This window comes from Kwoniella botswanensis, chromosome 1 (assembly GCF_036426115.1).
Source record: "Kwoniella botswanensis chromosome 1, complete sequence".
In the NCBI taxonomy this organism is placed as follows: domain Eukaryota; kingdom Fungi; phylum Basidiomycota; class Tremellomycetes; order Tremellales; family Cryptococcaceae; genus Kwoniella; species Kwoniella botswanensis.
In genome coordinates, this window is record NC_088599.1 from 8,940,250 (window position 1) to 8,955,629 (window position 15,380).

The 15,380-nt window shown below is 43.8% G+C and overlaps 6 protein-coding genes across 6 annotated transcripts; 3 read left to right on the top strand and 3 right to left on the bottom strand.

Annotated features, from left to right (window-relative positions):
- Window positions 1–63: 63 nt before the first annotated feature.
- L199_003358 (uncharacterized protein) lies at window positions 64–3,720 on the bottom strand (the record flags this gene model as incomplete). The annotated part of the gene is made up of 4 exons (XM_064889091.1): window positions 64–141; window positions 217–2,928; window positions 2,986–3,333; window positions 3,505–3,720. 4 exons carry the CDS (start codon window positions 3,718–3,720, stop codon window positions 64–66), a joined length of 3,354 nt encoding a protein of 1,117 aa, XP_064745163.1.
- A 406-nt stretch (window positions 3,721–4,126) lies between these two features.
- Window positions 4,127–5,001, top strand: L199_003359 (uncharacterized protein; the record flags this gene model as incomplete). The annotated part of the gene is made up of 7 exons (XM_064889092.1): window positions 4,127–4,180; window positions 4,239–4,322; window positions 4,387–4,412; window positions 4,469–4,518; window positions 4,582–4,666; window positions 4,746–4,846; window positions 4,940–5,001. The coding sequence occupies 7 exons, from the start codon at window positions 4,127–4,129 to the stop codon at window positions 4,999–5,001; spliced, it is 462 nt and encodes a 153-aa protein (XP_064745164.1).
- A 227-nt stretch (window positions 5,002–5,228) lies between these two features.
- On the bottom strand, window positions 5,229–5,934 carry L199_003360 (uncharacterized protein; the record flags this gene model as incomplete). The annotated part of the gene is made up of 3 exons (XM_064889093.1): window positions 5,229–5,349; window positions 5,538–5,665; window positions 5,755–5,934. The coding sequence occupies 3 exons, from the start codon at window positions 5,932–5,934 to the stop codon at window positions 5,229–5,231; spliced, it is 429 nt and encodes a 142-aa protein (XP_064745165.1).
- A 743-nt stretch (window positions 5,935–6,677) lies between these two features.
- L199_003361 (uncharacterized protein) lies at window positions 6,678–7,777 on the top strand (the record flags this gene model as incomplete). The annotated part of the gene is made up of 2 exons (XM_064889094.1): window positions 6,678–7,177; window positions 7,300–7,777. The coding sequence occupies 2 exons, from the start codon at window positions 6,678–6,680 to the stop codon at window positions 7,775–7,777; spliced, it is 978 nt and encodes a 325-aa protein (XP_064745166.1).
- A 456-nt stretch (window positions 7,778–8,233) lies between these two features.
- Window positions 8,234–9,952, bottom strand: L199_003362 (uncharacterized protein; the record flags this gene model as incomplete). The annotated part of the gene is made up of 7 exons (XM_064889095.1): window positions 8,234–8,351; window positions 8,461–8,709; window positions 8,767–8,909; window positions 9,044–9,436; window positions 9,506–9,614; window positions 9,676–9,777; window positions 9,852–9,952. 7 exons carry the CDS (start codon window positions 9,950–9,952, stop codon window positions 8,234–8,236), a joined length of 1,215 nt encoding a protein of 404 aa, XP_064745167.1.
- Window positions 9,953–10,494: 542 nt separating this feature from the next.
- Window positions 10,495–15,329, top strand: L199_003363 (uncharacterized protein; the record flags this gene model as incomplete). The annotated part of the gene is made up of 10 exons (XM_064889096.1): window positions 10,495–11,463; window positions 11,519–11,576; window positions 11,636–11,732; window positions 11,791–13,219; window positions 13,293–13,483; window positions 13,545–14,093; window positions 14,232–14,437; window positions 14,506–14,717; window positions 14,800–14,997; window positions 15,063–15,329. The coding sequence occupies 10 exons, from the start codon at window positions 10,495–10,497 to the stop codon at window positions 15,327–15,329; spliced, it is 4,176 nt and encodes a 1,391-aa protein (XP_064745168.1).
- Between the last annotated feature and the right edge of the window lie 51 nt (window positions 15,330–15,380).

Genomic DNA, 15,380 nt, shown 5'->3' on the forward strand with positions numbered 1-15,380 from the left:
TCCGCACTGTCTATCCTATCAAGGTTTACCATTCTTTCTTTGTGCTCATCACGTTCTGATCATCTATTTCTTCCTCGATTTCCTAATCGGTGCTTCCATTACTTCCGACGAAGATATGATCTTCCCAGAGCCCCTTCTATTCTATCTCTTTCCTCCATTCCCATTCCCTTTCCCACTTTTGTTTCCCATACCCATTTTACCACCCCCATCATCTACCTCCTCATTATCCTCATTTTCACCGATGATTCCACCTATCGCACTCCCACCAAATTCCTCCGTTAATCCGATCTCATCCCAATTCAATCCCACTACTCCACCCCAATCATTCTCTTCTATGATCTCTCCTTCTTCCGCTTCTTCTTCTTCTTTTTCTTCTTCAGCCTGTTGTCTTCTATACCTATTCTTCTTCTTAAACAATCCACTTATACCTTCAAAGTCCCTCCTCCCAGGTGAATTGACCAATAAAGAATTCCGTATTCTTGATAAATCCTTTCTGGTCTTGGTTTTCTCCTTCTCCGTCTCTTTCATTACCACATCTTCGGGATCCTCGGGATCATCATCAACATCAGGTAACTCCTGTGCGGTATAGATCGGAGAATCAAATGCTATATCATCGAATTCCAATAACGGTGTTTCCCTTTCCTTTCCTTCTTCTTCACCATCTTCATCATCTTCTGTATTTGCTCGTTTCCTTTTTTGGTTTTTTGGTCTAATCGAATTATAATCAATTTCACCTTCGACCAGATTATCCCAAAGTCCATTCTTCTCATATCTCATTCTTTTCAGTTTCACTTCTTTATCCGTCTGGAGATACATCCTATAATCTTCTCCCGCATCTTTACAACACAGGAAATCCAACTCTTCCTCACACATTCTCAAATCAATCTTGGTGCCTTCCCTGTTCAGAGGTGACGGCGAAGGGTCATTGTGATGTTCAAGTAACAATTTTGTATGAATAACCGAATGAGGGATATATTGAACGGGTAATTCCTGAGGTCTGATTCCAGCCCTTAAAAGACTTTCTAATGGACTGGATTCAAATTTCCTAGATTCTACCCATCCACCTAAATCCATTCTCCTCGGATCGCCTATTATACCTATTCCTCGTAAATATTCAGGAGTAATTTGTCGCGGCATACTTCCATTTTTCACTTGTTCCCTCAACCATCTCCAGATGTACGATTCGACCAAGGAAGGACATATCCGACCATCTCGTCCTTCCTGAGGTAATCGGAATTGGATGTATTCGTCTCTTTCTCTAATGAGCAGACCGACATGCGAGTCTTCTGTATTTGTATACTCGACTAGAGGGGTAGTAGAAGACATGGTCTTGCTTGATCCGCTGGAAGGTATCACTCGTAACGGTGTCGGAGAAGGTCGATTCGTTTGCATGTAATTACTGACCGGAGAAGGAGAAGGGGTACTTCGACCACTCGTGGAAGGGGTATTAAGCATACTCCTTACGGAAAGTCTACCGTGAGGATGTCGAATGACAGTTTCCGCTTCGGAAGCAGAACCCATACCCGATGATGATTGGGTGGACGATTGGCGGGACATGGGGACAGGAGAATGAGAGAGGTCAGATGACGAGTCGAGCGGTTGTTGTATGATAGGACGAACAGGAGGTGGAGGGGTGAAGTTGGTATCGATGTTGAAACCTGTCGGACCGATGGTGAAAGCGAAAGGTTGTTTACCGTTTATTCCAGCTTTGGCATTCGCATTGATTTGAGCAAGACTAGGAGGTTTAGGTGTACTATCGTACTCGTCGCTGCTGTATCCATCATATTCGTCTGAAGAGGGATCGGGTTCTTCAATCATCCTTTGAAGCGATCTTTCCTCTGGTGGAGCTACGAACTGTTGAGATTGCTGATACATAGAAGTGAACATAGGAATTGGCATGTGCATCGGATTATACAGTAAGGTCGATCCACTGGGTGTCCAACAACTGACTGGCGGTGGTTTAGCTCGTGCCCTTTTGAGCGGTTCGAAGTGGACGATTGCTTGTCTCGCGGCTTCTGCGTTCAGCCGGAACTTGAAGGATACGCGGGGTTTCATTTTCTTCCTGTTCCCGTCCAAAGGTTGAGGCCCTCGCTGAATTACTTGATCACGAGTGAGCTGAGCGAGTGGATCTTGCGCATAGTGATGGACTTGACCAGACACCACAAACATCTTCCTACATAGCCATAATTCGTCATCTAGGGTCATGACATCTAACCTGTACTTGAGTCTGGCTTTGAGGATCTGTCGCCAATGTTTGACTATAGTAGGGGCCGCCGCTACTGCCATGTCGATTTCGGGTATAGGTCTTCGACTATCACCTTTATATCCCGTTTGTCCATCACCAAAGGCACCTTTATGCGGTAAAGGCAATACGGGGAATGGTAGACCAGCATCGGTGATAGAGGTGGACCAACCGATGATCATATTTCTCATATCTCTGAACTTCTCCGCAGCCACATAATGGGACAAACCATATTCCGCGGCCAATTCCTGCTGTAGAGCTGAATACTGATTCATGATCATTTCAGATGAACTTTGGACCGCCCATACAGTTAAAGCGATAGCCAAACTCGGACTGGATCCATTCAACCATAGTCTGGTACATTCCTGGAATTGGTACAGATGGAAGGCATGGGGTAAGACTTGATCCCAGTCTATACCTCGGAGATCGACGAAATCGGAATTGAACCACTCCCTTTTACCTTTACTGACATTAGGTTTCGTTTTGAGGTGTTTGATTCGTTCTTCGTGAGGCTGATCGACAAGGAATCGAAGTCTTTTGGTGATTTGCATGACATGAAGGAGAGTGGTTTCCATAGGTGACATGACGAAATTGACCCATTTTGAGAATTTTGCGAACATGTGTCGAAGGTAATCTTCACTATCCAGATGCCCAAAACTATCGGCGGAGAAAGCGTGGGCTTGACACTGCAACAGGACTATATCAGCATAAAACTTTGTCAAGAAAGATGTTATGGTACTCACAAATATCTCGTGTAGAGTGGGGTTACTTATCCTATCATCACCTTTGGTATAACCCGGTAAATTTTTTCTTTTCTTTTTGATACCAGCAAATTCCAATTTGTTCTGCAGCACGATGATGAGACTCTCTTGAATAGCAAACTTGATAGCTATCGCTACCATGTATTTTATTTTTCTATTCTGAGCTTTGTAAGAAAGGTGTTTTCGATCGCATTGTAGTTTCTCCACTGCTCGCATACGTTCGAACCATTGTTTGGCACCGCTCTTGAGGTCGGCAGCGGGTCCGGCGATGATGCTGGTGTGTTGTGATCTAACACCGAGGTAAAGATCGACTATAGCTTCGATCTCTTGCTAAGCGGGACGTCAGCGTGGTTCGTAAAGAGTGTAAATGCGAAAAAAAGGAGAAATATCGAAACGTCAATTGTAAGAAGGAATGACATGTGACTCTTTTACGCAGTAGAAGAAGCAGTAGAAGGGCCGTAGATGTCTGAATGATACTATATGAGACAGAAATTCACTCACCTGAAACTGGACTTCTGTTTTATCCCATTGCTCTCTAACCTGAATCTGCTTATCTGTATCCACGATACTCCCGATAAATCTCGATACATCCACGTATTGATGTCTCTCCGTGGCGGATGAGTCTACTTGACCACACGAGGGACAAGCCCAAGTCCCGCTGATATCATCAAAGGCGAGCTCGGTGTACTCGTCTCGACAGTATTTGCACCGTGTCATCTTGGATTGGGCGGAAAGATGCTGAAGTAAATTTGTTTTTGGTGCGTGAGATGTTGTCAGTTCCGCTCCTGAACGGTTTCTCGAGCTGGGAGTAATGCTGATTGACCTAAGTCATAATGAGTGTGAAGTGGTGGGAGATGACTCAGGACGAGAGATGAGGGAGGTGAGTTTTGAGGAGGGAAGATAAGATAAATATGTGATTCTGAAAAAAGAGAAGAGCAAGAGGAAAGATGGAAGATCAAAGTATCCGTGCGGTGATCTGGTGGCAAAAAGACGGAATCAAATGTTGTTGTTGTTGTTGTGGTTGTTGTGGTCATTGCGCTCGGACACCATCCGGGGTTGACGAGAGTGAACATTACTATGAGCTGCTATCACTCGACCAAACTACCTGTGACGACAACTAGACATGTTGACCAATATCATCAAATCATCCTCCACTATAGCGAGGACAACAACGAGGGTGAGCTACCGATTGCCTTCATATCCGATGCGGCAGACAAGCTCATTTGACTTACCAGGCATTCTCAACCTCTTCACAAGTACTGGACGTATCAAAGGTGATCTTAGTAGGTAGACTAGGTGCAGATCCGATATTACGAAATGTCAGTTGCCTCACTCGTGACCGTCAAAATTCTGGAATCAGCTGATATGGACTATGGATGTCAGACATCAAGTGGTAAACCATATTATACGTTAGTCCGCTTCGCTATCTTAGGGAACATTTCAAGCTGATAGGTGAAATAACCAGGTATACTGTAGCTACCAACGTAGGTGCTCCGGTAGAAGGTGAAGGTGGTAGTGAGTGATCACTCTTCTATAGTGGATTGATCATGGTATTTGGCTGATCAAAATATCCCATAGAACTGCATCCACCACCTACATCCTGGCATACGATATTTTCGTTCAATGAATTTCAGCATCCTGCTTTACAAAAATTGGGCAAGGGGTGAGCAATCTCATTCATTTTATGTCGCAGCTCAATTGTGCCATATTGCTCTATTGCTGATATATGCTCATATCTGCAGATCAACAATCTATGTCGAAGCAGAACTGGAAATGCGTCCTTCTGAACCTAATCCGTCTTCGACAGATAGATATAGGTACGACAGGGCATTCCTGAAACATCGTAAGTACTCATCTGATGTCAGCTATTCAGCTATTTCGCACATTACAAACGCATCTAGCTGATTGATGGCTGTATAATCATTCTGTCAAATAGAGAAATTAAGTGTGATCAACAGGGTGAAACCGGAGAGTGAACAAGATGGATCTGACGAGTAATTGTGATTACGATGATATATGATATAACGATTAATTAAGCTTGATGCAATGAATCTTGATGCGATGTAGTGTACATACAACTTTTGATGTTTATATAGATATACAAGATATATAGGAGACCAGACGGAACTTGCCAGACTGTGAAATTCCAATGGTCCTAACAAATATATCTCGAATCCCAAAAGGTCTATCCATCTCATTTCCAATGTCCTTGAATGGATGGTGAGTCATGACTTTCCCGTCGGACTAGGCATTGTACTACCTACTTCCTCTTCCCCTATATTGTGTGCCGTCGCTAGTGAATCGATCAAAGGCATTTGACGGTCTTTGAATGCGTTGAGGATCTGTCTGTGTGGAGTGAACAGAATGAATTTGTGAGAAGCAAGGGAAAGAGATAGATCAGATGGGCATATGTGAGGATTATTTGGAACGTGATAGGACGATCCAAGTCGAACAAATTGATATAAAATTCGTATACGATTCATCAGCTTCTTCAATAATTAATTGTACATACAGAAACACCCGGGATGACTCACAATCTCTTTTCACTCTCTTCGTCCAACCTCTCACTTATCACTTTCAATTCATCAATCGTCAAATGTCCCCCGGGTAGACTGATAGATGCAAGTTTCATCGTTTCGATAGCTGATGCAAGTTGTTTTGCCTGAATGATAATTATCTCTATTAGCTAATTCGAAGTCTCGAATATTGATATGAAGTGGAGTATCTGAGTAGATTAGTCAATGGACCCACCTTTATTGCTACTCCCTCACTTGCCTGCGCAGTAGTCAATCTCTCTTCCACCATAGCTTGGGAGTGTAATATACCGAGTATGTCATCGATGAGAGGTAAGAGCGATTGGAATGTTCCTGGTTTTAGTGGATCATCGGGAATCGACCGAGAGGAGGATGATGAGTGTATCTGTTGAGCCATATTCGGTAGAATCAAGCTTGGATGATCTGTTGGGGTGGACCTCAGGTTCGCAGTGAGGACAGGAAGCAGTGGCGAGGAGCTGTGTAGAGAGATGATCACTATGAATGGGCACAATGAATGAACAGCACTAGGTGTAGCTTACTGAGATGCATCTGAGTGATTACGAGTAACTTACAGTACAGGCAGTCAGGCACCATACGAAAGTGTATCAAAAGTGGCTCATGCTTTTTGTCTTTTTAAGGAGTGGCATCCATCTCCGATCTGGTAGATGCCTAGATACGTTTGAGGGATCTCCGCCCCTGGGAGATACATAGCAACCATCATCAGAACAACTTGATGGCCGCTGATTCAGGATCCGATGTGTGTGTGTCACCAAGTCTAACATGAAATTTTATTGTTCGTTGTTGGATGACCGAGGTACCTAGACAGATTTTAGATTGTGGTAACTTGGTTATTTAGTATTGGATCTGTACAATTCGACGCTATATGCATGCATCTATTCCTACATATATATAGAGAGAGATGAGATGATGAATCATTGTCGGTTTCCCTCTTTATTGTCTCTGGTCCCTTCTTTTTTCTGTTTTCCTCGTTCTCCATTCCCTTATCGACCTATTCTGCATTGTTACTCGAAGCACAAGGCTGAGCCTTACCAACCACCATTCCAAAAAAAAAACGAACAAAAAAAGATTAAATTATATGATTATCTGGACGAGTAAAAGGAAAAGGAAAAGGTAATAAGGATGACATCTGAGACCCCATCACCCCCTACTCAGACCGAAGAAACCAAAACCAAAATATCGTTCATCGAAAGATTACTTCGTCTATATCCCATTCAAGGTAACCATCATCTACCGCTTCCCACCACCCAAAGAGCATCGCCATCACAGAATGTACGACAAGTAACTCCAGTGGATATTCGAGCTCTAGAAGCCTTCTTAGGACCAATTGGTCGTCCGAGACGATCAAGTATCATACAGCGAAGAGATGCCCTTCAGCCTACGATGACCGATATCGAATCCCAATCTCAACCTCATCCTCCTACCCAATGGAGCAAACCCACCATCAGAGCCAGCCCTCGTCGAATAGTTTACCTGTCTATCCTGTTAGGGATGATAGCAGGATGGGTAATATTCATCCATCAAATGACTAAATTATCCAAGTCAAAAAAAGATGAAGAGGAGAAAGATAAAAGTGGAGTAGATACGTTGATAATGGTAGGAGATGGGTGTTTTATCTTAATGTGAGTAAGGTCCAATCTTTGCAGAATCATAAAAATCCTAACAAACACTACCGAAATCAAAAAATACAGTAATCTCAAATACAAAAGCGAAAAACTGATGTCCATGTTGACTTCCCTTGTAGACTATTAACGAATTTATTCTTCATCCTCCGCCATTCCCTTAAAATCTACGCTCATTTCCGTCCTCCAACCTCCCCCTCTCCTTCACCCAGTCCACCAGAAAACATGACCGAAGCGCCATGGACTCTTCCCCCTTTACCTACCTACGTTGACGCAGTAGGTAGGCGCCAACGTACGGGTGATGTGGAAGATCGGTATATCGCGGGTGAATGTCCGCCTAAATACGGGGATGAGAGAGGTAGTAAGTTGTTATTGAGAAGCATTAGTAGAATGGGCGAAGATCAAGATCTAGATGGAAGACAGGGTAGGATGGAAGTGATTACTCAGGGTGTGGGGCAAGATAATGTTCAAAATCAAAACCAAAACCAAAACCAAAATCAACACGATGGACGAGGATTGGAAACCCAACTTGATAATGATGATACCCAAATTTCAAATCATAGAGTTGAGTCTATAAATTTTAGAGGAGTTTCTGAATAACGAAAACAATGAAACTCATTCATGTCAAATATGATACGATAAGATAGAAACCCTTGATGGGTACGAATTGATGTTTATAACGATTTTGATGTTGATGACCTGTTCTTGAAATGTTAATTACAGAGGTATAACTACGATCAGTGGTCTGTTATAGTAGCGTGGCACCAAATGAGATGTCCATATGTCATACCACTCAGTAATAGACGCAACCCCAAGAGGAATTGTGCAACATCTTCTACCTGAGGTTATAATGTATGGATACATATACTATGTCCATTGAGATCGGTGTCAATTTATGATTATGACTATAACAAATCTGGAGGATATGAAGATATAAGCCGTACATCTCAAGAAAGAATGAAAGAATCTTGTCATGCAGGAAAACATGTATTTCATTGTATTGATTGTGGGAGAGTAGATCAAACTTACCAGGTCATATCCCCTTACATGATTACCTCACACCACCGATAAGATCTCCCTAACACCCTGCCTCAAGAATGTCAAATTATACTCTATAGTCCCCCTTCTAGCTTGCCAGGTCTCCGTTCGAAGTAGTACGACCAGAGCGAGATGGCTATAAAAGACAAGAGGACCAAACAAATTTAGCCAGAGGTACAAAACCTTTCTCCTTTATGATTAATTATTTCATGTTCATTCCAAATTGAGCTTGGAAATTGACTCACGGTGTGAATTGCCATAATGCCAAGGTGGTGTTAGGCATCAACCTCGTCGATTGAGTCATCCAAGGTTCGTCTGGATCTTCCTCATCCCACCAATTTCTAGGTTCATCTTCGTCATCATCCCCATCCCCATCCCCACCCTGTCCTTCACCATTGCCATTGCTCTCTTCCCTTATATCTCCATTTTGTTCATCGCCATTTTTTTCTGCATCTGCTTCACCGTTATACGGAGACTTGCGTTTTTTGATATGCCTAATGCAAGACTCATCAGCTATCTCTCGTCAACCTGATGATGACTAGCCGACTGACTTGTACAGTTCCCTAAATGCTAAGAAACTAGACAAGTACTCTGTGACCTGCTCTGATAAGTCGTCCGTACGATGTCGATTGTCCGTAGCTAGCACCACACCGGAGTTGATATCGAATAAGAATGTGTTATCTGCGCTTGAGTGCTGTTCATGGATAGACGAAAGTCAGCAATGATAGCCAGAGAATGAAAGATCTTTGCATTGAATCACAACGACCTTTTTGATTGTCCCAGTACCAACAATATCAAGATCATATTATCAGGAAAACGTGAACTCACAGATGTAAAATCCAGTAACAAACTTTCCACAGCAGGCAACATCTCCATTCCACCCTGCAATACTCTACTCCAAGCATCTCTAAGCGTCACATCATGCACACTGGTCATTGAATACCTCACATCCGAAATGAGATTATTTATAATGATCGAAACTGTCTGTTGGTCTTCCAAATCTATATTTGGATATTGTGATGAGAGTGATTTGTAAGGGAAATCCTCAATTTCTTCACTTGTCGTTCGTTGAATTTCAGCATAATTTTCACCTCTATAATCTTCGGAGAGGACCTCGGATTTATGGATGAACATGTGAAATTTGATTGAAGGGTTTGAGAGGTGGAGGCGGATCATGAGGTGGACGAATCGAAGGATTGAATCGTGATATGAATCATCTTGCTATCCATCACAAAAGACCAAAATCATCATGAGTGCTACTCCAAGTAAGAAGTATGGGATGATACTCACCTGCATATCTAATACGTATACTACCGTAGAGAATGTACTGATGGGTACTTCTAGCTGATCTAGCTCAAAGTTCGAGGGTGTATCCCATATCTGAATGGGTACTATCGAGCTGTCCCAGGACATTAGCTAACATTAAGACATAGTATACCGATGAATATCGGGTTGCTCACTCGTAATTTATTTTTTCAACTTTCTGAGTGACACCAAAGAAAGGAACTTCCTTCGTGGGTATCTGCTGGAAGACAGTTTTGATACATGATGTTTTACCTGCTCTGGATACCGTTCATTAACGATGTCAGCTAAATCACAACCACCATACGGAAGGATAAGAAAAAGCTATGCTCACTTCCTCCAACCTAGTACCAATATCTTCTGCCTATGAGAATCATCGTCCCTCTTCGGTCTTGATGATTCGCCCATGGCTGCTTGCGATACGTTTCTTGCCATCTATGTTATGTTATCTTTGGATGATGGGATGTAAGTAAACAATGAGCAGATTGGTATGAACGAGATAAGGAGTCGTAAGGACGTCATACAACAGTTGGTTCCGCACGTGCACCATCCCAGTACCAGTGAGCCTGATAACCCCTGGGACCAGGGGGGAATATCACGTGATCCACCGGATACACCCTTGTCTCGACGCGTCGGTTGGTTTCACTCTGCTCGCATCCTCCAAGATAGCCCGCCATCAGAAAAATCAAATCCGTCTTTGAGAACATTACCTATCACTCACCATCGCGTCAGTACCATCATCATAGCCTCCATTCTCTGATCAACGACCAGTCAGGAACCTTGAGAGCGAGTCCGAACAACAGCACTCTTGCTTCAGCTGGTCTGGAGCTTTTCCCTACAGTCTCGCTCATAGTCGTTTTCACTGTATCAGCTTGGACCGCTTGATCACGCGTCTTGCTATTTCCAGTGAGTGTCCACTACATAACACCGATCAGAACATGACCTTTCACTGACTGGTCTCTCATTGATAGCTCACCATGTCGACCTCCTCACTCACCTCTCTCCCTCCTTCCGACTTCCGATCCGCCCCTTCATCCGATACTCTCGACCTCGCACCTCCCAAATCAGCTCCTAAACGAACTTACGCCCGTGCACGCCGGTTATCACCTTCACCACCTCCTCTTGGCGGCTCATCATCCTCATCGATACCAAGCTTCATTGCACCTCCTCCAGCTGTAACCTCTCCATCTAAAGCATTACTCGACAGGTGGTCGTCTGCAAACCAATCTTGGAAAGATGAATTATCAAAACTCGATGCCCCTTCTTCCGATAAGGTTGAGGATCTGCCAGACGATGATGAAGAAGCTATTAAGAGAGAGATGGAAAAGATGAGAAGACAAGCTAGGGGATTGAAATCTCTAGAAGACCAACAGTCAACTCTCAAGGATAATCAGAGCTTGGGTGTACCGACGAATCCACTAGGGAAGACCTCTTCTCTAACTTCTTTACCAACTACAGCCACATCACCTTTACGTTCTTCACCACCACCACTTCGATCTTCTCCGCCACTAGTGATCAACAAAGGATTACAAGCTTCGTCTTCGGAAGTAGCTGAGGAGACGATGTTCCCTGTTAGGAAATCAGGGATGAGTGGAAGACCCAAGAAAATAATCATTTCTGATGACGAAGAAGATGAAGACGAAGATGAAGCTCCGTTATTCGCTAAAGATACGTCTAGAAGTGCTTCGCCAACAGACGAATCGACCACTGAAGCAGGAACTTCCCCTCCGCCGAATCGTAATCATGATCGCGAGCCTGAGGATGAGGAGGATAATGAGAACATCGGAGATTACCTGGATAACTTGGCTGATAAACAAGCTAGAGCAGAGAAAGGAAGGGCAGAAGAAGAGTCTCGACAACCCAAGTCATCGGCTCTAGAAGGACTGGATGATCTGTTTGACGAGGAGGAGGATGAACCTCGGGAGAAAAGAGGTAGAAAACCAAAGGTGAGCAGCATCCCTCGAATTCGAATTATTCTATCGATGCTGATGGGATCTATAGGGACTGAACAAAGCCGACAGAGCTGAGATGGAGAAAGATATCGCTCGGGCCCAAAGAGGTTTGTAACTCATTTGCCCTGCATCATTACATAGGACTGACCTTTTGCTTCGTAAACAGAACGTCCTGTCGCTTTCTCCCGACCTGAGCCATCTCGTCTACCCATCACAGCTTGGCTTGCTCAAGCGAACGTTGCGGTGAAGTCGAAGGAACCGATGTAAGTCAATCTCTATCAACCCCTTGAGCCATGTTAACCTGTACCTGTACTCCTATAGTGAGCACAAAAACGCCGTACCTGGGCTTACATTTGCTAAATCGCCTCAAACCAGTCCTAGTCAGCCTACTCCTCCAGATGACGATATCATCGGATTCACACCTTCATCCGGGCTTCGTCGTCCATTAGGTACCACGTCGACATCCCGAATCTCCATCGAGAACCCCAACACCCCCACTCCTGCTCCTGGTAAGAAGGATAAGGGGAAATACAAAGTGGTTGTACCGGGAACATCTGAAGGTCCCGAACCAGATGAAGAAGAGGAGGATCAAAATTTCACTACTTTCATGGACAAACAGGAGATACGTGATAAAGAGAAGGCTGATCGCGATGCCAAGAGAAAGAAGTTATTGGAGTTCAAGCAGAATATGGTGAAGCAACAAATCGCCAAATTGAATTTGGAACCTTCAAAACCTTCTTCTTCTGATCATGAACATGAAGAAGACGAAAGTGAAGACGATGATTTGGAATTCGACGATGATGAACCTACACCTAAAAAAGAAGTGGTCAAACAAGCAATGCCCAAAGTGACAGGAGCCAAAGCGGTATTAGCCAAGAACGTGAACCAATCTACTATATCAAAGCAGAAACAAGGTTTCTTAGCACGAGCGGGTAAATTACACAAGAAAGTTAAACCTCAAGATCAGAATCAACTTGATATTAGTGAAACGTATGTTGATTTTGCTGCAAAGACATTTTCGCATGCCCAGCAAAAACAATTGAATGGAGGATCGAAACCTGCTAATCAGAAGAAGGGAAGGGAAGAGCCGTTGAGTAATGAAGATATGGCGAAATTGATACAGAAGAAACATCAAGAACAGATTGTTAAACTTAGACAAAAGAAAGAGGAAGATTATGGTAGAGTCAAAGTCTTGCCTCAAAGGGTAGAACAAGATTTCCAAGTTTTGCTTGAAGCTTCCAAGAACCAACATGAAAATGACAATGATGAGAATGGAGATGATGATGAAGATGGTGAAGATGAAGATTACAATCCTGAAGAAGAGATGGTATGGAGTGGGGAAGAACAGGAAGAAGAAGAAGGCGAAGGTGAAGTTGATGATCAGTCGCAACCTGGAGAAGAAAGGGAAGGCGAAGATCAGAACGAGGATCAACATGCTCTACCTGCCACGCTGGAAGAAGATGACGATGAGGAATACACACCGATGATTAAGCGTAAACCTCGAGCATCAGCTAGAGTAGCTCTTGATTCGGACGACGAAGATGCTCAGACTCAAGCTCAAGCTAGAACTCGGTCTTCGCCTGCTCAGAAGGCTCCTCTGGCTGAGGTGCCCGCTGGACTTACCGCTACTGCCAAATCTACACAGGGATTCGGAGGATTCGACTTGGGTGGATTCGGCGATGATGCTGGCAGTCAAGGATTCTCACAATTATTTGGAGATACACAAGCTGCTACGCAGGCAGGTGAAGAGGTCAGTTTCATCAATATATTTCCTATGTAAGCTTGTTATGACGGAACTGACGATGTTGTTATTTATGTTACAGGATGCTTTCGCAGCTTTACGAGCGGATCGCGTAGGCTTCTTACCTGCCGATGCGATGTTGCCCGGAGTCCAAATTTCCAAAACTCAAGTCGAAAGGGATAATAACTTGATTGCAGCTGAGATCGAAGAAGCTGCTATGGAAAGAATGCAGGAGATGGAGAAACCTAAGAAACAATATATCAACGAGAGAGGGTGAGTCTAAGGCTTTACATGATGGATGAGATCCAAGCTGATGATCCTTTTTGTGAAATAGATTGTTCACTCAGACTAAACCTGCTTATGAGGAAGATACTCAGGTATCAGATACAAGAAGACAATTAGGTGGATTATCCGATTTCTCAATTGGCGCTACTCCTTTCGGCAAAACCCAAACTCAGATGGAATCGCCCAATGTGATTGGATCGCCTACTCAGACTCAGACTCAGACACAAGGGGATGAAGAGTCATTCACAAGATTACGTAGAAGACTATCTGATCCTGATGACGCTCAAGGACCATTAACTCTCTCACCTACTCAACCTGTCCGAACGGAACGAAGTGTTTTCGACAGGATGATGAAAGCTTCTTCACGTGCTGAGCGACAAGAGGAGCAAAGGAAAATAATGAGAAAGAGCAGGATGGTAGACGAACAGGCTGAAGAAAGTGACGAGGATAATGGATGGGCGAAAATTGGAGGAGCGGAAGAGAATGACGATGATGATGATGAAGAGAATGATGGATTCTTGGAGGAACTGGTCGATGATCAGGAGGTTGATGAGGAGGTTAGGCAGAGGCAGGATGAGTTGGCAGCGGAGAAGAACCGGTGAGTGATCGCCTTTCGACGATATCCGAATGTGAAAGGACAAGGTGTTTTAAAAGAGCGAAAACGATAGGAAATATTGTGCTGGGCTATAAATCTCCAAATGATGACTCTTAAACTGATATCTTACATCGTCCACAGAGAGATCCAAGCTGCCGACGACGCTCGAATCGAAGCAGAAGCCAGGAAGATCACGGAAGGTGAATATAGGCATAAGAGGCGTGGCAAGGACTTCTTAGACGGTGAAGAATCCGATGAAGATGAGAGAGGAGGCAAGAGGAGGAAATTATCCAGAAAAGAGAGGAGGAAGAGGAAGCTGGATAGAGAAGATGGATTGGACAAACTACGTAAGTCACCTGTACTATATCAACAGTGAGAGCTGAAAAGCTGACTAAGTGGATTCGGATGTGCATAGATGGCGAAGCGAATGTCTTCAGACAAGTATATGAAGACGATTTGGATTCTGATGAGGATGAAATTGATGAGACGCCCCTGGAATCATATAATCTGAATCTGAACTTTGTTGTGGATGAGCCAGAAGAAGCCAGTCAAGTGGCAGTCGAACCTAAGAGGACTTTCAGGGAGAAATTAGACATGCTGAAGAATCGTGGTGTAATGAATCGAGGTGTGAGTGATTTGTCCAAATCAGGAGTCCTGATGTGAAAATGAAAATGAGCTGTGGCTGATATATCATGATTTTGAACTATAGATGAACCATGAAGAGATGGCTATTGACGATGCGGATGAAGACGAAATTGCACTTGATCCCCGTGCTACCGCGCTGAAGAAGCGGAGAGATACATTTATCGGGGAAGATGAAGATCACTCAATGGGAGACGAAGGGTTCTCCATCTCCAGGTCAATCAGAAACACTACTAGTGTTGTTAGTACAAGTGATTACAAAGAAGTAAGTCGCCCTCTCCTCCAGATCTATGTGATAGTATATTGGCTGATCTTTTTGTGATATTGCAGAATAATACTCGTAAACTTGCATCCTATGCTTCATACGTGCAAGAGGAATCTCAAGTGAATCGAAGAGTAGGTGGAGGAGCTGCGGGAGTATCGGTCGTGAGACCACAAAACTCTTCGAGATCAATTGGACCATCCAGAAGCAGCTCTCTGAATAATGGCAGGCCCGCACCTGTCCCTCACCCTCATCGACAAAGTACAGGTGGGAGTCATGGAAGTGCGAGCGGCAGTGGGAGTGTGTTGTTGAATAAAGGTAATAAGTTTGCTTAGGCTAGTAAGACAATCGAATAGTTCCACAGTTCGTTATGGATATGGAAGGGT